The sequence below is a fragment of the Micrasema longulum genome, unplaced genomic scaffold (assembly GCF_059751315.1).
Source record: "Micrasema longulum isolate JH-2025_06_02 unplaced genomic scaffold, ASM5975131v1 h1tg000549l, whole genome shotgun sequence".
Lineage (NCBI taxonomy): Eukaryota > Metazoa > Arthropoda > Insecta > Trichoptera > Brachycentridae > Micrasema > Micrasema longulum.
Window position 1 is genome coordinate 123,089 of NW_028277745.1, and position 20,266 is coordinate 143,354.

At 32.0% G+C, this 20,266-nt stretch overlaps 1 protein-coding gene across 1 annotated transcript; it reads left to right on the forward strand.

The window, feature by feature from the left end:
• Positions 1 to 13,163: 13,163 nt before the first annotated feature.
• RpL17 (ribosomal protein L17) lies at positions 13,164 to 18,289 on the forward strand. Its single transcript, XM_088227981.1, has 4 exons — positions 13,164 to 13,190; positions 13,403 to 13,487; positions 13,568 to 13,840; positions 18,039 to 18,289. Exons 2-4 carry the CDS (start codon positions 13,407 to 13,409, stop codon positions 18,243 to 18,245), a joined length of 561 nt encoding a protein of 186 aa, XP_088084107.1. The 5' UTR covers positions 13,164 to 13,190; positions 13,403 to 13,406; the 3' UTR covers positions 18,246 to 18,289.
• The last annotated feature ends 1,977 nt before the right edge of the window (positions 18,290 to 20,266 follow it).

Genomic DNA, 20,266 nt, shown 5'->3' on the forward strand with positions numbered 1-20,266 from the left:
TAAAGTTGATATATGAAAGCTAGATAACCAATCATCGTGCAGCTACAAAGCGCATGGCCGAGTGGAATTCCAGCAAAGTTAAAATAATATCAATAGTTATGCGAAAATTTTAAAAATATAATTTTGTATAGATTTTTTATTGTTCTTATGATTGACCTTAATATTAGGAGCATTTCCTTTTTGTCGCAAATAACCAGCCGTTTTTAAAAATGTGAAACAATTTGAGGTAGAACAGAGTTCGAGCCTCGGACCATGTCTAGATCACTAACCCAGTGGTCGGCAAACCGCGGCTCGCGAGCCGCATGTGGCTCTTCGGTCACTCGAGTGCGGCTCACACAATCCAATTTTCAGTTAAAGCCTTTTACATTATTATGCTTATTAGCAAGGCAAGAAAAAAACCAAATCCCGTATTAAAAAAGTACAAGTTTGACTATTCGGTTTATTTTGTTAATGGGTCTAAGGACCCGAGTATATTTATAAGTAAAGAACTTTAGGGAATACTGCCACTGAAAGGTCAATCATGTGGCGAGAATATTGCAAATGGTGTCAATTAATTCACAAAGAAACCTCACATTTAACTCAATAAAATTGTTTCAATTTCAACAGATGAGCCAAAAAGTATGACCGTAGTGAGATAGGGTTTTGTTTCTATTTTGAAGGCAAAAATAAATCACGAGTATAAATATTGTTTATCATTGCATCATTCACAAAGAAGCGCTTTGTGCGTAGACATTACCAGAAAAAAATCAATGTTTTGGAATTGGTGATCTAGTTGGTCCACGCAAATGTAGCTTAAGCTTTTTAGTATCGCCAATTCAAAGAATAGGGAAATGTCAGTTTTTTTTTACGATTTTAAATTAAGAAAGGTCTATTTTAAATATAATTTCGATTCCCGCGAAAACGGTTAAATGCATTGGCCGCGCCCCTTGTTAGGGCGATTTCATTAAATTTGTAACCTTGTTTGCGACCGCTAAAATTTAAATAGAACATCGTTACGAATCTTGACGTCACAATTGTCAAGGCCAAACTTGTCGCGTTTTTGCAGAGACATATTATTCAATAATTTTATTTTAAAAGTTAGGTATGAAAACATCATTCCACAATATTCATGTTTATTTTGGAAAAACAATCAATATTTCTTAATCCATTTCAAATATTTTTATTGGTATTCGTAGTATGCGATATTTCCCTATTCTTAGTTTAAATGGAGAGTGAATACGCAGACATTCTGCTGCTTATCAAGGTCCGTTGGAATTTAAGAGGAAACGTTGTAAAACCAAAGTAAATTTGACTCTCAAAAGAAATCTTAATTATTATATTCCTGATATTTGGCTCTTTTGACTAATATGTTTACCGACCACTGTACTAACCAAGTCTCTCGAATAAATACAATATGTCCCGGGCTCAAGTGACCGGCCGTTGTTATATGAAAATACATAAAAAATATAAACAAAAAACTTTAAAGGAAACAGGACCCAGGGGGGTCTAACTCTCATAGGTAAAATGCTCTTATAAATAAAAATATATTATTTTAGTCATACGTCTTAAAACTCTTTTGAAAAACCTTTAGACTTCAGTAAATTGAAATAATTTTAAAAAAAGTCTTTTGAATTATTTTTACACGGATTAAAATATTAAAAATAAAAACATCAAAAGTAATACAGATATTTGGATTTATAAAAATATGAAAGTAAAAATTTTACGTAATTAAAATTAATAAATTACTTGAATGCTGATTTATTTGGATAAATGTTCTGTTAGGAACGTGTTCTTATTATTGATAATATAGTAGTGTCTCGAGTATAGTGATTATCAAAAATAATTTTAAAAATCTGTATTAACCATAATATACACATCGCGGTAAATACAAAAAAATATCTATATCTTAAATAAAACAAAGGTATACACCGTTAAATATTGACACTAGCAATTTCTTACGGTCTGACCAAAATCAAATAAAAAATACAATTATATAAAAAGTAAAAAATAAACTATTTTTTAAAAAAGTCTACAAAATACAAACAGTAAAAACATATTAGTTATGGTGTTAATTGCTTACATTATTTTCATTTAAAACATTTTAATTTATTCAATTATATCTTCCAAATATTCATTTATACTGTAGAAACATTTATTTATCAGAAACGCGTTTAACAATCTTTTTTTTTTAATAAGTTCAATTTGTTTCTTTAATTTTATAAAAATGTATATACATATAAATAAATCTTCGTATAAATGATTGTTTCGTCAATGGAATTTTTAATTGACTTTTATTCCTGGTGTTAATAATTGTTAATAAATACCCGTCACTGTTAATAAATTTAATCTAATAAAAATTGACCTACGCGTTGCCGGGTAATCGGCATTTACCATTTTCTTAACACATATTTTTTTTTTATTTAAAAAACAATCTGTACATTAGTAGAGTAACCCCAAAAAATATTACCATATTTCAAAATTGAATATAGATATGCATAACAAGTGGACATAACACATTATATGTTAACTATTTTATTAAGTTTACCAAATACAAATACGTAACTGCTTATTTTAGCGACAACTTACAAACAGTCTTCACGTGTTCTTTTCAGTTTAAGTAGTACTTAACAGGACGTTTTTTTTCCAATTAAATCGGCATTGACTTTTTTGATCTGAAAATTGCGTAAATTTTTTTTCTTTCATATTTGTTCAATCTAAAAACCTATATTATTTTTTGATGTTTTTATTTTTTATAGTTCAAACAACGCAATAACAATTAAAAGAAGGATTTTTTTATTACCACAATTTACTTGAATCTAAAAGTTTCTCAAAACAGTATAAGACCTATGGCTAAAATGGTTTATTTTTCTCAATATTTATTTACTCATAAGAGATAGACCCCCCCTTTAAAGTTTTTGTCTGTATTTTTACATGTATTTTCATGTGACAACGACCGGTCACTTGATCCCTGGACAGCTGTATAATGCAGAATAATAATATTTTTTTAGTGAGAAATTTGCGTTTTCTGAACTATAATATATTTTTTAATACACTAAGGGTCAGTTGCACAAAAAAAAACATTCAAATAATTGTTGCGTTTTCGTCAAAATGTATGATATTTGCTATACGAGAAACGTAAGACAGAACAACCTGTTTTGCCCATTTCGACAAAAAGGCATTAATTTTCAATATTTTTTTACGCTTATAATTGACCCTAAGGACAAAACAAAAATGTATTTTATATCTATGCAAATTAAGTGCCATTGAAGTTCATAATTTATTTTTTAATTCGCTTAAAAATACGTGAGATATAAATACTAAAAACTTATGCAATGCACTCAGCAAAATATCACTAACATTATGAAAGTTTACGTTTACATCTTAGTTCTCATACTCTACATTTGTTTTTTATTACCTCTGCTTGTAATTTATTACATATATGTAAATACAATATATACATTAACATTCTTCTCGCTTACAAAAAGCCATACTTTTATGTATGTGTAAGTAAGTTTACAATGTTTTAGTCTAGATAGGTAGGTACAGATATAGATATACCTAGATAGGTATATAATATACCTAATGTAATTTAAGGCAACAGTGTACAGTCGGTTTTGGCAACGTCGCATTCAGCGGTCGATATTGTACATAGTTCAACGAAAGATGGTACCTACCTCACCTCGGCTCTCTGGGTAGCAACAATGAAAGTGTATGTGTATATATATGTATATAATATATTATGTATGTATAATGTACCTACCTTGCAAGTCCATAGGTACTTAAGTAAGTACCAACTTCGTTACATGGTCAAAGGTCCATTATGGATCCGTTTTCAATTTTTCGTAGAATTTGTTCGCATATATATTTATCATATTATAGCTTGTGCATATTTTGCAACATTTTGAGTATGTCCAAATATGTGTAGACAAATACAGCATCACAAAAAACAAGCCATTACTTTACATATACCGAATGTCAATTTTTTTTAAACTCAAATTTTAAGTCAAATTCAATTCGATATTGCATTTGTATTACATGACAAAAACGGCGCTACATAACTTATCCATAATAATAAGCAGAAAAGTATATTGTGATACCTGTCTAAAGTTAATGTATAAACTTTGGTTTAAAATAATAAATATAAAGCGCTGTTGAAATGAAAAACAGCCTTATAAACAAAATTACGATTTATTATTATATTGCATACAATAAATAGTAATACTAAATTTGTTGCAACAGAGAGAGAAAACATTTTGAGAAGGGAATATGGAAATCTAGGCATTTACTAGAGATTCATCCGATTAAATTATTCCACCTGCATACTATGCTTCACACTTCAACTTCACAAAAGTCAACAGATGGAAGAATCGAAGGAATTTTGATGTTTAAATATAGGCAGAATGGTGAGTGTTACACAGTGTGTAAAGTGCCCACTTAAACCAGCCAATGGCGGGCCATAAGCCCTGTGGATGTCTAGACTTCCATCTAAAGTGGTCTCTATTTCTGTTGTAATATGGTAATGTTAACAGCTCCCAGGGGTTTGAATCCAGGTCTAGTCTACAAAAATTTGGACTGACTCAAAACATGCTCAAAACATTGTTCTATAAATATGTTCCCCGTTCCCATGAAAAGTCAATACGAAAATATTTTCTCAGATACAAGGTGTAACAGCAGTCTTGTACGTTAAATAAAAAAAAATATAATAATTAGACAAAAAGTATAAATATGGTCCACAAAAGTAGTCTACACACATTTAAAACGGAGTAATTAAGAATATTTCAATTTAGACGCACAATTATTATATCGTAATAATACGTATTTGGGGGAGGGGGGGGGTGGTGACTGTGTAGTTTTTCATTTAAGTGGCTTTTTGATAAAACTGATGATTAGTGACCGACTGAAGTTTCGGTCTTCGTTTCAAAACAAGTTTCGGCCGTGTTTTCGGTTTCGAACAAAAATTAGCCGAAACTTAGGCTCAGCCGAAATCTGCGGGTGCCTCTTATCACTCACAGGTCACTCTAAGTTCTAGTGAGTTCTAAGATGTTTTATATTCATATTTTTTAAATTCCTTTAAAGTAAAGTTTCTTTAGCGCACTCTGAAGAACCGTTAGATATAAGTCATATACTCGTATGCCTTTTTAAAAATTTTGTCTTTTATTTAACACTTGAATGAACTCGTAAGGTTTAACAACAAAAACGCCTAATTTTGTTTCGGCCGGTCGGATGATTGAATTTGAATTATTATAAATAAACTTATGAAGGGCTATTTTCGTGAAAAAGCATTCCAAGAACGCAGTTCGGTGTACATATACAATGATACTCAAGTTCATATTTTACTGTTTTATCTAATCCAATCTAGTAACTCTTTGTCACTTGCCTTATTTTCCTTTTCCAATACTTCCTTGTTTTGTTTGTGTTTCTTTTCTTTTCGTGTATTATCAAAAATATATATTTTTTTAAGTACTCATTACATATTTTCATTTTGATGTAATTTTGGTGAATATATCAAACTGGTGACAGGCCTCGTTATAAATCCTCGTTTTTTTTCGCTTTATGAATAAAAAATTATTGCGCTACTTGCTTGTTAGCAGATGTACGCTCGAAATGCGTTATCTTTTATTTGCTTTGCCTAGAAACCCTAAATACAATTAATGCAATTACCTACCTTATTCTGGGTTCTGGCACCTTTATTGTCTGAAACTTCTCTCACGGCAGTCAGAATCAGATCAGATCTTGTGGTCAGGAAGAAAGGGCACTTGACAATTACACGACAAAGTGTATTTAATAAGTTATTGATCGCAAAAATAACTTATTTGCGATCGCGGTGAAAATATAAAAAGCAAATGTACACACGATCAGTTCAGTTGTTATTCTGGGGCCGGGATAATATCGGTACCCACGGTAGGCAATTGCAACATCTTAACCAGGGCCCCGTAGGTAGCAAATAAATTTGAACGTCTCATCCTAGTAAATGTGCTATGTATTGTATGTGTACACATAGAGTTAATGCGGCGTAACCATTTCCTTGAAAGAAACGCTTTTCAAATTATAAGTGGAGAAAAAATAAATATGTTATATTATCTTTAGCAAACAACCTTATTGCGCAAGATAAAAATGTAATAATAATAACCTAAACTCAATTAATGTGAACTATAGAAGAGAAGGTCAATAATACTATTGTAATTTACGAAGACACAATTTTATGATTGGTCTTTTAAAAACCCCAGTTTTGGTTTTTACCAATACCACTCGGGCAACCTTATCGTTTCCTCTTAAAAGTTTGATGATCAGAACCAAAGACCATTGAAAAGACATTGCATTATCTTGTTTGACTGTGGTTCCTTCCTTTACAGGCGGAGAGGATAAATTCCACTTTTGCCTAGTCTGTAGAGTGTGTAAATATTCCTCTCGCCACCTCTTCCAAAAAGATTGTATAACTTTATCTAATAGTTGAAACCTCTGAAGGAGGTGGTCGGGGGTTTCCAATTCAGGTGTGGCGGGCAGAAATTATATTGGGATCAGATTAAGAAAATGTTTGTGCCGAAGGCTCAGCTGGATCAGGGCTAAGTACCGACAAGGGCTGCGAATAACAATGTCTCCATTCGAGTCAGCACGGTTAGTAGCTCCTCATAAGATATTATTTGTTTTTATCAATAATAATAAGAATAAAAAGTGGGTAAAATGAAAATATATTGGAAATACTAGCAATAAAATAAAACAAGTGTTACAAAAAAATCATCTTTGAGTTTCGTTTTATAATTAAAAATCCTCGGGCCAAACAATAATTAATAGTAAAGATCAGGTCAACAAATGAATTAACACGTATTTGTCCTGGTCCATATATAGGACAAAGTGGGAGAGCAATTAAATATAGACTGAAAGAACATTTAGCTTCACATAGATCAAATAACGATATATCAAACTATGCATCACATTTAAATGAGTCAAAATATAATTTTGACCAATCAAAAGACATAAAATTTTTACATGTAGGACATAAAGTTCCAAAGTTAGATAGATTAGAAATTTTAGAAATAAATAAGATAAAAAATAACGGCGATAGAATTTTTATCAATCAAAAGATAGAATTCAAAAACTCAACCCTTATTAGTCCCCTTAGTTGGACCCTGTACATTGTAATAAAACAATAAACGTTTTTCATAGGATAGAATCCTCTCTTACAGTACACCGCCAACACATGTTTCAATAGTTTGTCCCGCTCTGTTTCATTGAAGTATTGCGTATATAACTCTTTCAACTTATTTCTTAAATGTACCTACACTTAAGATACTCGTAATATTTAGTTTTATATAAATTATCCTTACACTGTATAATATTCACCAGTCTGAAAATGCTCATTAGAGGGTGAAAGCGCTAATTGGTCAAACAAATAAGTTGAAGTGTACCAAGTATTTTTAATTAATAACGTATATGTAAATATATCGTTACAATGGAATTCCATCAAGAATTGTCAAAAAAATAATTTAAATCAAATATTACCACAATATTAATAATTATAATACAAGAGCTGTTAGTTAAGCCAAATCAAGTAATACCCAGTGCATTTTTATTATAATTTCACATCAGCCCAAATGATGGACGTTGCAACGTTGTCTGAAACGTAGTGTCGGTAAGAAAAACGAACAACGCACGGCATCATAACAATTCGTGTTTTTTGCACTTCAGCAGGCCAGGAGTCCCAATAACAGTAGTGAATGAGGAAGTTCAGTTGTTTTTTTTTAATTTGTTAATAGACTATTACACTACGCAGTTTTTTAAAATCATGTACCTAGGTACCGTGTTATCAGCGCTATGATTTAATTTTTATTTTCATTCGCCATGAGTTTTGTATTTATGAAATTACTGCGCGTGTGAAGTCTTAAGTTCTTTTCCGCTTCTTCGCGGTCAGTTCTTTCGATTTTCCCGTTGAATTACCGTAAACCGTAAATTTTCCACAATTCTCTTATTGGTTGATTCATATGAACAAGTGACGTAGTTCAAAGTAGTTCGTTATTATTAAAATATTTTTGATTATTTTTTTCGAACATTTTCAAGAAACTTTGCCGTAAAATTAAATGCTCTATTTTTACCGCGCGTAAGAACACTTTTTTGTATCCAATTTCCCGTAGGGCTAAAGTTCTTAAATTACTATTTTTTATTTATTTTTTTATTTTAAATTTTATTGATAAATTACGGGCTACATACATTGAACAAAATATTTTTACTTTTAAAATTCATATTCTACTGTTAATGATATATCTGACATCTTTTGTTAAGGTTGTCTGAGTCTTTTGTTTACTTTTGTTTATTGTATAATTTCAGTCCCTGGTTTATTAGTCTCGACTGTCCTTGTCTCATTTTAGAAGGTTGCATATTATATTTTTCTTATATTCTCGTATTGTGTCTATACGTATTGTTTACTACAATTTTTAGTTCTTCGTCTACAATTTCATTAGTGGCTAATTTATGAATAAATTTTAATGATTCTAGTTTGAAGAATTCAGTTACATTTAATTGCTTAGTTTGTTTAAAGAGTTCTTTAGCTGCTGTTAGATTGGGGAGGTCATATACTGACTTTAATATTTTATTTCGCTGTCTTTGTAGTCTGTTTATGTCATTTTGATTTCCTGTTCCCCGTAGTAGTTGCATAAAACATATTTTAGTCTGGATACTTCCGTTACAAAGGATAACTTATATAACGCATGGAATTGGAAAAATGATGATAAAAGTAGGTTGAATGTTGTCGAAATGCGATCCCTCGGGCGAATGTGTGGTAAAACGATGTATGATAGGTGCACAAATCTCGAGATCCGTGAAGTGTGTAAGGCTGAGACATGCATAATTGACAGAATCAAGAAGGGGTGCTGCGTTGGTTTGGACATGTAGAGCGAATGGACAGCGAAAGAACGGCTAAAAGGATCTACGATGCAAATGTTGATGGATGCAGAAAACGAGGAAGACCGAGAAAGACATGGCACGATCAAGTCCATCAAATACTTGAAGATTGACATGTCAAAAGTAGGAATAATCTCATTCATACATCTTCTCGTGCGTGCATGAGAAGATGTATTTATGTAGAGGAAGCGAGGTCTGTATGCCAAGATAGACTGTTTATGGCGTTCTATCCTCTCTGCCTACCCCTGCGGGGAAACAGCGTGATGGTTTGTTTATTTGGTTTAATTTTATGATCTCATCGGGAATTGAACTCAGAACCTTCAATGCGTGGGGCAAGGGTCTTAGCCATTACGCAATGGAGGCCGATAATTATTGGTGAAAAATCAGTATAAATTATTAGATTTATTTGCATAATTTATTTGTGTGTTAATTCATTTGCGGTGATTTTTTTTGTGCCACCGTGCAAAGAAAATACATGAAAAAAAATTGTAGTGGGTGGGTATTTTTAATAGAATTTAATTCATTTTTAAAAAATTCGGAATATGCGAATTACTGTTATTCGAAATTCTAATTTAAACCGAAAAAATATGTAATTCAATGGTTTACTAATTCACTTATTAGGTATTTCGGCTTACGTGAAAAATAATTATTGTCGATTATTATTGTAACGTGAAATGGTAGGTCAAACGAATTTCTTTCTATTTCTTCGTATAATGGGTACATTATAATATAGAGACAACAAGTATTTAAATTTGTGGGTAGGTATTATGTATGTATGTGTGTTTATATTTTTTTATAAACCAACTGCATAACATTTTGGCGCCAAGCAAAGACGTGGCAAAGCGCGGGAGTTAGCTGGTGAACATTTTACGACGCGCATCGCGCATGCGCAATACTTGCGCTACAACGCAAGGACCCCGATTTTCATCAACTCTGCTTGACAGTACATAAGGTACCTACTACCTACCAACCTACCAAAAAAAGAAACAAAACGAAAAACATGCATGGTCCCAGCAATGTTTTTTTTCGTTTGTTAAAATAATGACTTTATAAAACACTCCAAGATTAAAATAATTGAGTATATTATTAAGTAAACGTATTCGTTACCGTTTTTTCTGATATCATAATAAGCGTGAAGAAATGACACGCTTTTATGACTTATGAATGAATTATGAATAATCCGCGCAAACTTGCGTATTTGAAAAGTCCGTCGTTATAGCTACTATTATATTATATACGCATAAGTACCGTTATGACAACGCGTGCAAAGAAAAGAACGCGTGTTTTACTAAACTAGTATCGTCGAGTAGTGGGTATTGGGTATCTGTAAATAATAACAAACACTACGGCATCAGCTGTTCCGCGCCACCTGTCAGAATGACATTTTAAGTAAAACTTAGTGAAAATACCGCCATCTCTACCAGTGAATTACAAATATTAAAACAGATTACAGTGAGAGCAGTTTTTTCAAAATCGTTCAAATTTTGTTCAATAGGTGGCAGGTTCAGAATAAACAATGTCACAAAAAACGAAACACAAAAAACTGTCTATGGGCTACTTCCAACACCACATATACTCGAGGCTGAAGGCTGAAAAAAAAATACGGCTCATGAGGGTCGCATTTTTGACGTTTGTAAATTTAGGAAACCCGAAAGTGTAAACCTTTTAGCCCGATTTGTACTTCCTAACTATGTGGTAATTTATTGTAACTAATTAAATCATGATTTGTTTCATTAATAAAATAAATGGTAAGTAGTTAGAAACGGGGTATTAATTTTTTTTTTTTGCATCTTATATTTTTTATTTTGCATCTTAGAATCGGGTTATGGTCTTGTATCAAGTGTCTCGGACTCACGGACCAAAGGCCGGTGGTTCAAATCCCACTCTACCCCAACTTCATTCCCATTTTTTAATAGTGAGTTATTTACAAATCGTTAAAATAGCCCTCAAAATAAAAAATATTTGGGTAAATCCTAAAAACCCAAATATTTCTTTTAAAAAATGTTAATTTTGATTTCTCCAATTTGACTTATATACTGTATAATTTATTTATACATTCAAAATTACACTCGTTTAAATAAGATGAACATATTAAGGCTTTTTTGGCTGTGCTCGTGTCAAGCCATAATAATTAATAATAAAAAATACACAATAAAATTAATTAGATTAAATTATAATGACATGTGATGCAATAGAATAACAATCGAGTAAAACGAGGTATAAGTAATAAATAATGAAATTCCAAAGAATACAATTTAAAAAATATAATCAGGCAAAAACATTTCAATATAAATTATACAAATTTGGATATATGAGATACATAATCAAATATGCAAAATAATAGTATCATTGAAATCAACAAAATATAGTGGTACTGAAAAAAACAACTAAATAATAGTATCATTGAAATCAATAGAAAAAATATATATACAAAAACATAATTGAAATGATAATTGAAATGTGATTTATGGAATATTTAATATATTTTGCATTTTACTCAATATTATTATTATTAGTTTTTTATTCGTTTTAACTTTTTATTAGTTTTTATAAGTTATGTTTATTTACATGACTTATAAAAACTAATACACGTATGTAGATATATTTAATTTTGTGTTACTTTGTATTTTAGTACTACTTCTAAAATCACATCATTTCCCCGTAGGGGTAGGCAGAGAGAATGGACCGTGTCACACATCCTGGCATACATTTCGATAATAAAAATGAAAGTTCAAATTTTAGCGTCACAGTTATTATAAAAACCGTTGATTATAATTATTTGATCATAATCAGTAATAAATAGTAGTATATAGTAGGATGAAAGCCACTAATCACCGTAAGAGCTAAAGTCAATACCTAAATATACGTTTGATAAATATTTTTAATAAATTAATGTTTAATTATTTCTTTTATAGAAATTATCCTTAATTTTCAAATGGAATTCGATTTAAAGATGCAAAAGGATTTTCGTTTGAAAAAAAAACTTTTAATCAATAACATTCAAGTCAATAATTATTTTACTAAAAATGTATTCGAAAATATTACTCCAGAGATGTTTCTTAAAATATACAAGACCTGCGTAAAACCTTAACTGTAGTATGGATATCAAGTACGAAATTCCTATTTTACCAAACACATCGAGTTACTAAAAAAGTCCTAAGATGTACTACAAAATCCCCAAATTACTCAAAAGGATGACCGACCACGGTAATTAAAAGCACTGGGACTTACATCATTGGAAAAACGACGAAATAGGGGACTGAATAGAATTGTATGAGATACCGAATTATAACTATGACTGTCCCCTACACGAGATGTATCAATCAATTTGCCACCCAATTTTACGGGATCATAACTGGAAACTCTGTCGTCCTTGATTCCACCTCAATCCCAAGAAAACCTTTTTTTCCAGCAAGGTGGTTTCAGGCTGGAATAAATCGCTAAGCCTAGTTGTTCATTCCATTTTGGTCAAACGAGTTAATTAGTGATTTTCTATACTTTAAACGTCTTGTATTTTTTAATACGTGGCTTTAAGGTAAGTTAGCTTTCTAAAATATATTGATGCACATTACAAAATGCATATTTTAAAAATGATTGGGAGCACCGTATGTTTTCTTACTATCTTTAATACGGTGCGGAATCACAATAAATAATAAATAAATTTCCTTCGTTATCAAAGAAATAAGAGTTAATGCTGTTTACCATATAATAAAGGACGCAAAATTTTTAGTTTCGACATAGTATCATTACTATACATAGAGTCATCTCAATTTCATTATACTTGGAGTTACCGTAGTTTACCTCTCGCATAAAGATTTTGACATTGTGTCAAAAAACTGTGTTCTATTTTAATTTTTGTTCCTGAATTGAGTTCCGGAAAAATAAAATATTTTAATTTATCGCAACACCTTGGACGATTCCGCGGCTTATTATTTTTGTTAACTTGTATAGCACCATTTCGTAAAATCTCAAATTATTGGTACTGCACATATGATTTTATTTTAATTATAAACCGAATAATATTGCACACAGCGAAGACAAACAAATTGCTTACCTTACTAATTTATCTTTCTAAATTTTGAGATTACGTTTCTAGTTTTCAGCCGTTTAGCATTTCTAGCCTTTCCGTTAATTTATGATTATATTAAGATAAATTCTGTGATATTCGATTCTGCAAAATAAAATAAAATTGTAGGTGTAAGTAGATACTCGTAAATTCGATTCTATGATAATTTATAAGCCATAAAATTATTTTGCTAGCACATTGCAACTAACTTCACCTTATACTCTTTTCCGGTAAATACCCATTCTGAGTGGTAGGTTATGACGATGTTTCGTTTAAAATCTTTTTGCATCTAGCGGATTAATTACGTTACAAATAGAAATTCTATGAAAATTGTACAATTGTACCATTCTTTCGATTTTCCTCGTGATATTTTCGTCATATGTGCCATGAGAACATTACCGCGAGTCGAGTCCACGTTAGTACCTAATGTCAGTTTGTCTATATTATATTTTTATGTTCTAGAAAAATGGGTCGCTATTCACGAGAGCCCGACAACCCCGCCAAGTCGTGCAAGGCGCGCGGCTCCAACTTGAGGGTTCACTTTAAGGTAGTCATTGTTTTGAAAAATGTTAGTGACAGTTCTAAGTTTTTTGAGTGGTAATGGCCATAACTTTGATTTGTTTTCAGAACACACACGAGACCGCCATGGCCATTAAGCGGATGCCACTCCGCCGGGCAGTTAAGTACCTGAAAAATGTGGTTGACAAAAAAGAATGCATCCCATTCAGGAGGTTCAATGGCGGAGTTGGACGATGTGCTCAAGCCAAACAGTTTGGGACTACTCAGGGTAGGTGGCCGAAGAAGTCCGCCGAGTTCCTTCTGCAGCTTCTGAGGAATGCCGAATCCAACGCTGACCACAAGGGATTAGACATTGACAGGCTGGTCATCGATCATATTCAGGTTTGTGAAACCAACATACCTTAGTGCGACCCCATCATGTGTGTGGGATGTGATAATATTGTGGCCAATAAGTGTTTTTTTGCGGTTCTTTCAGTGATACATTATGCATTAAATCAAGTAATAAGGTATGTATAGTGTTTTTGGGATTAAAAAAAAAAAAGTGATTCCTTCATAATAATTAGGTAAAGCATAATTTTAAATTGTATTATGTAAACAATCTTAATTATTTATTCTTGCTGAGGTCTCTTGTTATGGGGCCTTAATGTGTTTTCTATATCAATTGTTAATAATAAATCAAGAGTATTGCTGTTCGGATGGTATGTTCAGTAGAAATCTATATAATAAATTGTCCCATGTAAAGATTATTGCATTAAATGCTATTTTTGATCCATTGAAATTTAAAGACTAAGCTTCCTCCATCATATATGTAATATATCTTATTTATTTGTTGTCGACGCAAATTTATCCCACTTGAGATAAATGTTTTTTTTTTTTTTAACATTTAAATCTTTACATTAATGTATAGTGTTTTTTTTTTTAACATACAATATTTTAAATATATTTACTGCCGACTGATATATCTGAATAACTTAGCCAGTGATGATACATACACAGTGATGAATTGCCGTTGACATTCTGCTTTATTTAGTTAGTTTATAAAATCTTAACAAATTCATGCGGGCTTCGCTACAATGCAACAGACAAAAATCAGAGAAAAATTAAATAATTACTACAAAAATCATAAAATATTAGTTATTTTTTAATACATTTTTGAATATACGCTCGTCATGTACTGCATATGATAATATAAAAAGAGATGAGAATAGAAACCAAATATATTTGAATAAATAAAAAAAATATATAGGTATTTGTCTATACCCACATTCCCAGAATGATGAACTAATGACAGTTTATATTATAAAAATATGTATAGGTATTATTTGTCTATATTTGCATTTGCAGAACGATGAACTAATGACAATCCATATTACAAAAATATGTTGGTATTTGTCTATATTCGCATTCGCTGAACGATGAACTAATGACAAGCCACACCATAAATAAATCAGTCTGAAAATGTCGCCTTTGTGCTTACCCATCATATAATAATGTGTGGAAAATAATACGGATACAATTCATCAACCCATTGACTTAACAAATCATCTTACGCACAAGCTATTGTGTTTCTACTGAGAGCTGTGCGGGAGTATGTGTGTACGTAAATGAAACAACAACTTATCTTACTTTTTAAAGGTGTGTGTGTGTGTGTAATTTAGTGCATCTTGAAGCATTGACATAATCGAGTAGATCTACCTTGCCCTCCTTTAAAGTTGAGCCGGCGTTGCGGGTATTTCTACCCTTCCTGCGGATAAGCACCAGTGGGGCATGCGGGTAGAACTACCTTTCCCCCATAAAGTGTGTTAAGAACTAACATAACGATTACATTTCATATCAAAATTTATCAAGAGCATATTTTTTAAGTCCGCGGGCTTATAGGATCCACTTGCATGGACATAATGTACTTTTTTCAAAAATATTTCACTTCCGATTGGACCGTAGTTAATGGTTTGAAGTCAATCTTGTCACAAGCCTAATATGCCTGGACTTCTATATTTTCATCTCAAAAATGTTTTCCCTCTGTTGCAATAAACTTGTTTTTGTTGCCGGCTGTTCTTTATGTTAGAAGGTCACATTATCTTCTGCCATATATATTTTTTTTCAGTTTCTCATAGGCTATAGCCATTTCTTCACTACCAATGTCTTTTGAACTACGGCTATAGCCGGGCATTCCTTAAATTAGAGACACAATTTCGACCTCTGTAACCGGCATAACCGTGATCGAGTTAAAATTGATTAAAAATATATGTAGGCTTTATTATTATTTTATAAGAAAACAATACATAATATTGAGTGTAGGGACATACAACAAATCATTTTTCTTGTATCTCTTGTAGGCAGGTAAGATAAATATGAATATATCAATTGTATTTTTGATAGTTTTATAAACAGTGAAGCTATTGAAGCGTTTTATCATTATTACAAATTTATTTCTATATATTTATTTTGTAAGTTAAAATAAATATTTGCCCTCTTATAATTTTCTCAAATATGTCTTTTTTGGTGGTATTTTAAGTGCACTAGTTGTTATACTCGATGTTAGAAAATGGAAATTTAGTTGTGGTTGATAGAGGTGGTAAAAATAATGTGACTGCTGTTTTAAAACAGTTACTCTCCCGAAACACCTAAAACAGCTTCACAAAAATAAATTAAATCGTTGAAATATCAATAAAAAACTAAATCACTGGGCGCAGAAGTAAATAAAAAAAAAACATTTCGCTTCGCACAAAAAAGTCCAGTCCACCGCCACGCTGCGCTCTGTCTTAACTTCAAATCCTTATCCATAATACCTACCTACTCGTATTATAATCTCCCGAGGAAGAAGTACACACACATCATAAAATCTCCCCGGTCGGTCTCCACTCCACCCCACACCCGCGCAGTCCCGTGCCCTTGTCCATCTGTATCTGTTGGAAATGAAACTCTAAACAGCACAAAGTCCTAACCGTTATAAAAAATGCCAGAAACTGAAGGTGTTTCTACAACGGAGAAGCAAATTAAACTGAAATAGTGTCATAAACAGTTGTAACCTTCAAGGCGTTAAAAAAAAAATTGGAAACTGCACTGCTTTAAAAAGAGCCTACTCCGTTTAAAAAAAAAAACTGTCTTCCAAAGAAACCTCATTTAATTTGACTGCGAGTTATTTTTTAAATTTTTGAGCTAACTATTCATTTTCCATACAAAACTAACAGAATTCACATATAGTAATGAGGCACTTAATCAGCTCACAACTTCTTTTAAATTATCCTTTTTTTCTCCTTTATTTTAAATATATAATACACATATACAGAATGAAAACATAATTATGTATATAATGAGGAACTTCAGCCCTACGGGAAATTGGATACAAAAATGTTTTCTTGCGTGCGGTAAAAATTAGAGCATTAAATTGTATTGCAAAATTTCTTGAAAATGTACAAAAAAATAATAAAAAATATTTTAATAAAAATGCACTACTTTGATTGACGTCACTGGTTCATATGAACCAACCAATGATGTGACAGCTGTGAAGGATATCCGGTTAGCTTACCGCAAACGGACCAATGGGAAGAACTAACAGTGAACAACCTCTGACGTCACACGTGGAGTTATTTCAGAAATACAAAACTTTTATAAATCGTAGCGCTGATATGATTTTTAAAAAAAAGATTTTTTTTTTTGGCTTAGTTCTATTAAAAAAATAAAAAATAAAGACACTGAACTTCCTCATTGAAATGTCATTTTGTGAATTTAAAGGTCTATAAATTCAAATAATAAAAATTTTAGCCTAAAAAATATTAATGTTATTCCATAAAATAAGGATCCTATAAAATGCATTAAATAATAATTTAAAAAAACATTTTTGGAAATGAGTTGTTTTCTGTTTCTTTATTAACGGAAATTGAGCAACGGAAAAAAACTTTCATTCAATTTATTATAAGTCGATAAGATGCCAAATAAAGTGATTTTATATACTTGAATTGAGAACTTAAAAAACCCGCATTTCACTAAAGCAGTGTTTTTAGTATATTTTTTTATCACGAAACAGCTTAATTTGTGAAACAGAAAACTGTTATTGCTACTCTTATAAAAAACAAAACGCCTTTCTCTAGTGATAGTATATTCTTGACAATCATATAGTTGACAATCAATCAGTATATTCTTGATCAAAACCCGGTTTTTAATTTACTTTGAATGTGTAAAGGAATATATTATAAATATTATATTATGTCTGATTTAACACGTTGAATACAAAAAAAACATTAACTTAGTAAGTAGCTTTAGTACAAATTTATTTATTTGACAATTATTATAGTCTGCATTACTACACAAATGTAACAAACAATATGCTTACCCGCTTTGCTGGCTGAAGGGCACCAAATTTTATAATTTACCTTTAATTAATATATGCATTCAATTACATAAGAATACATATTGAGAATTCATGATTCCAAAATTATAAAATGATTATGCAAAAATTATCTAAGGATATTTTAAAGTTTTGCAGTTTGTTAGTCTGTAAAAAAACCTTATAAATGCCCTGACTTATTTGAACAAAAAAAGAAACAGTACATATGGAAATGTAATTTGATTGTTGCAGGTGAACCGCGCGCCGTGCCTTCGTAGGAGGACGTACCGTGCCCACGGTCGCATCAACCCGTACATGTCTTCCCCCTGTCACATCGAGGTCTGCCTGTCTGAACGTGAGGAGGTAGTAGCCAAGGCAGCGCACGATGATGAGCCCGCTAAGAAGAAGCTCTCCAAGAAGAAGTTGGCCCGCCAGAAGGAGAAGATGATGAGAGAGTGACCCCGTTATTAATATAAAGTAAAAAATAAACTCCCTCAAAAACCGCTATTTCTTTTATTTCCTGAAAAAATTATTACTGTCATCGGTGACGCGAGAGGGAGGCGCGTCCAGCAACTTCAGCCAACGCACACATTACTAAGTATGTTTACTGTCCTTTAATATATAATATGGATACCGCCTCACCTATTTGAAATGTTCCCCCTCGTTCCACCAAGTATTCTATGCGGTTGTTTTCTTTCTAAATTTGGCTTTGTGTGTCAGGACTGAATATTGGATGCGGTGACTATAATGCCATTGTCACCGTTTAGCGATGATTATTACAAGACAGTGGTAGCCATATTTATTAATGATGTTCCGGAAAAAACAAATATCAGCTTTTATTATACATCAAATTTCTTGTGTAAGTCTTGTGATGTAAAGCATCACATTCACATAGAATGTGTATAGGTGTTCCATCATCTGCACTGCACAACTTACATCTAGATGTTTTAGAAAGGTGGTCATTCAAAAGGCTCTAATGATAACCCGCACTTGGTTTCGGCCGAGTTTTATTAGGTCGAAAGCAAACTTTTAAGAGTACCCCTTTAGTAGTTCTTTAGAACAGCGGCTTAAGTATTATAATGGGCGTGTTTATTTTTAATCAAATGACAGATAAATAATAAACTTTCAAGTTTATCATTATAATTAGTGAGAGCTCTGGCGAACAATAGTCGTTTACAATTATATTACATATTATGTACTTGTATGTAGGTACAAATTATTGAACATTTTCTGTAGATTACTTATAAAATAAATCACTACCACTACCCTCCCTTTAATGTAGAAGGACGAGATGAATTCAGTTCAAAGTTAAAATCCAGAAGCTAGCTGTCAACAAAAAAATGAACTTTTCTAAATGATGCTGACTAACTGCACTTAATTAACCAATTGGTGAATCCTTTGCTTCGTAGTAGTCAGTGCGCGCAGTGGAGATCATTTTCAATATGTAGTCTCTTTGTTTTGTCTTTATTCCCAACAGAGTTAAAACACTACGTTCACAAATATATGCTTTTAATAAATAAAGTTTCACGAGGGTCTCACCAGCAGTATGAGGTATCGGGTTTTTGGCTATAAGCAGTGAAAGTTCATAAGATGCTTTAATGCATTTACCTGTTGGCATGTAGGATACGAGGGTTGCCTTTTATATTTCTGGATTATAGTAAAAAAAACTTTTTATTTATTGTTTTTCGAAGTATTCTCCACGATGATTAATACACTTACATCCGTTTGGACCAATTTTTGAAGTACCTCCAAAACATGCATTTGGAACGCATCGACCGCTTCTTCAGGTGCCAATAAATGTTTACCTGGCAATTTATTTTTGATGTTAGGGAATAAAAAGAAGTCATTGGGTGCCAAATCAGGACTATCCAGCGTATGGATCATTAATTAGATGTTTTGACCGGTTAAATATTCTATTTTTGAGCTGATGAATGACAGCTCGCACTGTCGTGGTGGAGAATAATCTTTTGTCGACAGTTGGTTTTACTTATTTCTGCGAAGACTTTTGACAAACAAATGGTTGTGTACCATTCAGAATTGACTGTTATACATTTCATCAAAGGTACGGTTGCGGCATGTCCAGTTTTTCCGAAGAAAAGGGTGACCATTTGTTTCGAAGTGCTTCGTTCGCGAACAACTTTTGTTGGATTTTGCTCATCTTGAAACACCCATACCGTCGACTGCTGTTTCGTTTCATGCTCATATGAATTTATCCAAGATTCGTTACCTGTCACAATGTTCTAGATATTTTTTTTGAAGCACATAATCATATTTTCTGAGCATTTCTTTCGACCATTTGACACAAGCCATTCTTTGAACGATTGTCAAATTATGTGGAATCCAACGCTAACAAATCTTTTTGACCCCATATATTCCTGTAATATTGAATGTATGCTGGTCCCACTAATGCCCAAGGACGCCAGAATCGCACGGTAAGTCAAATGACGATCTTCCATTATCAATTGATGCACAGCATCGAT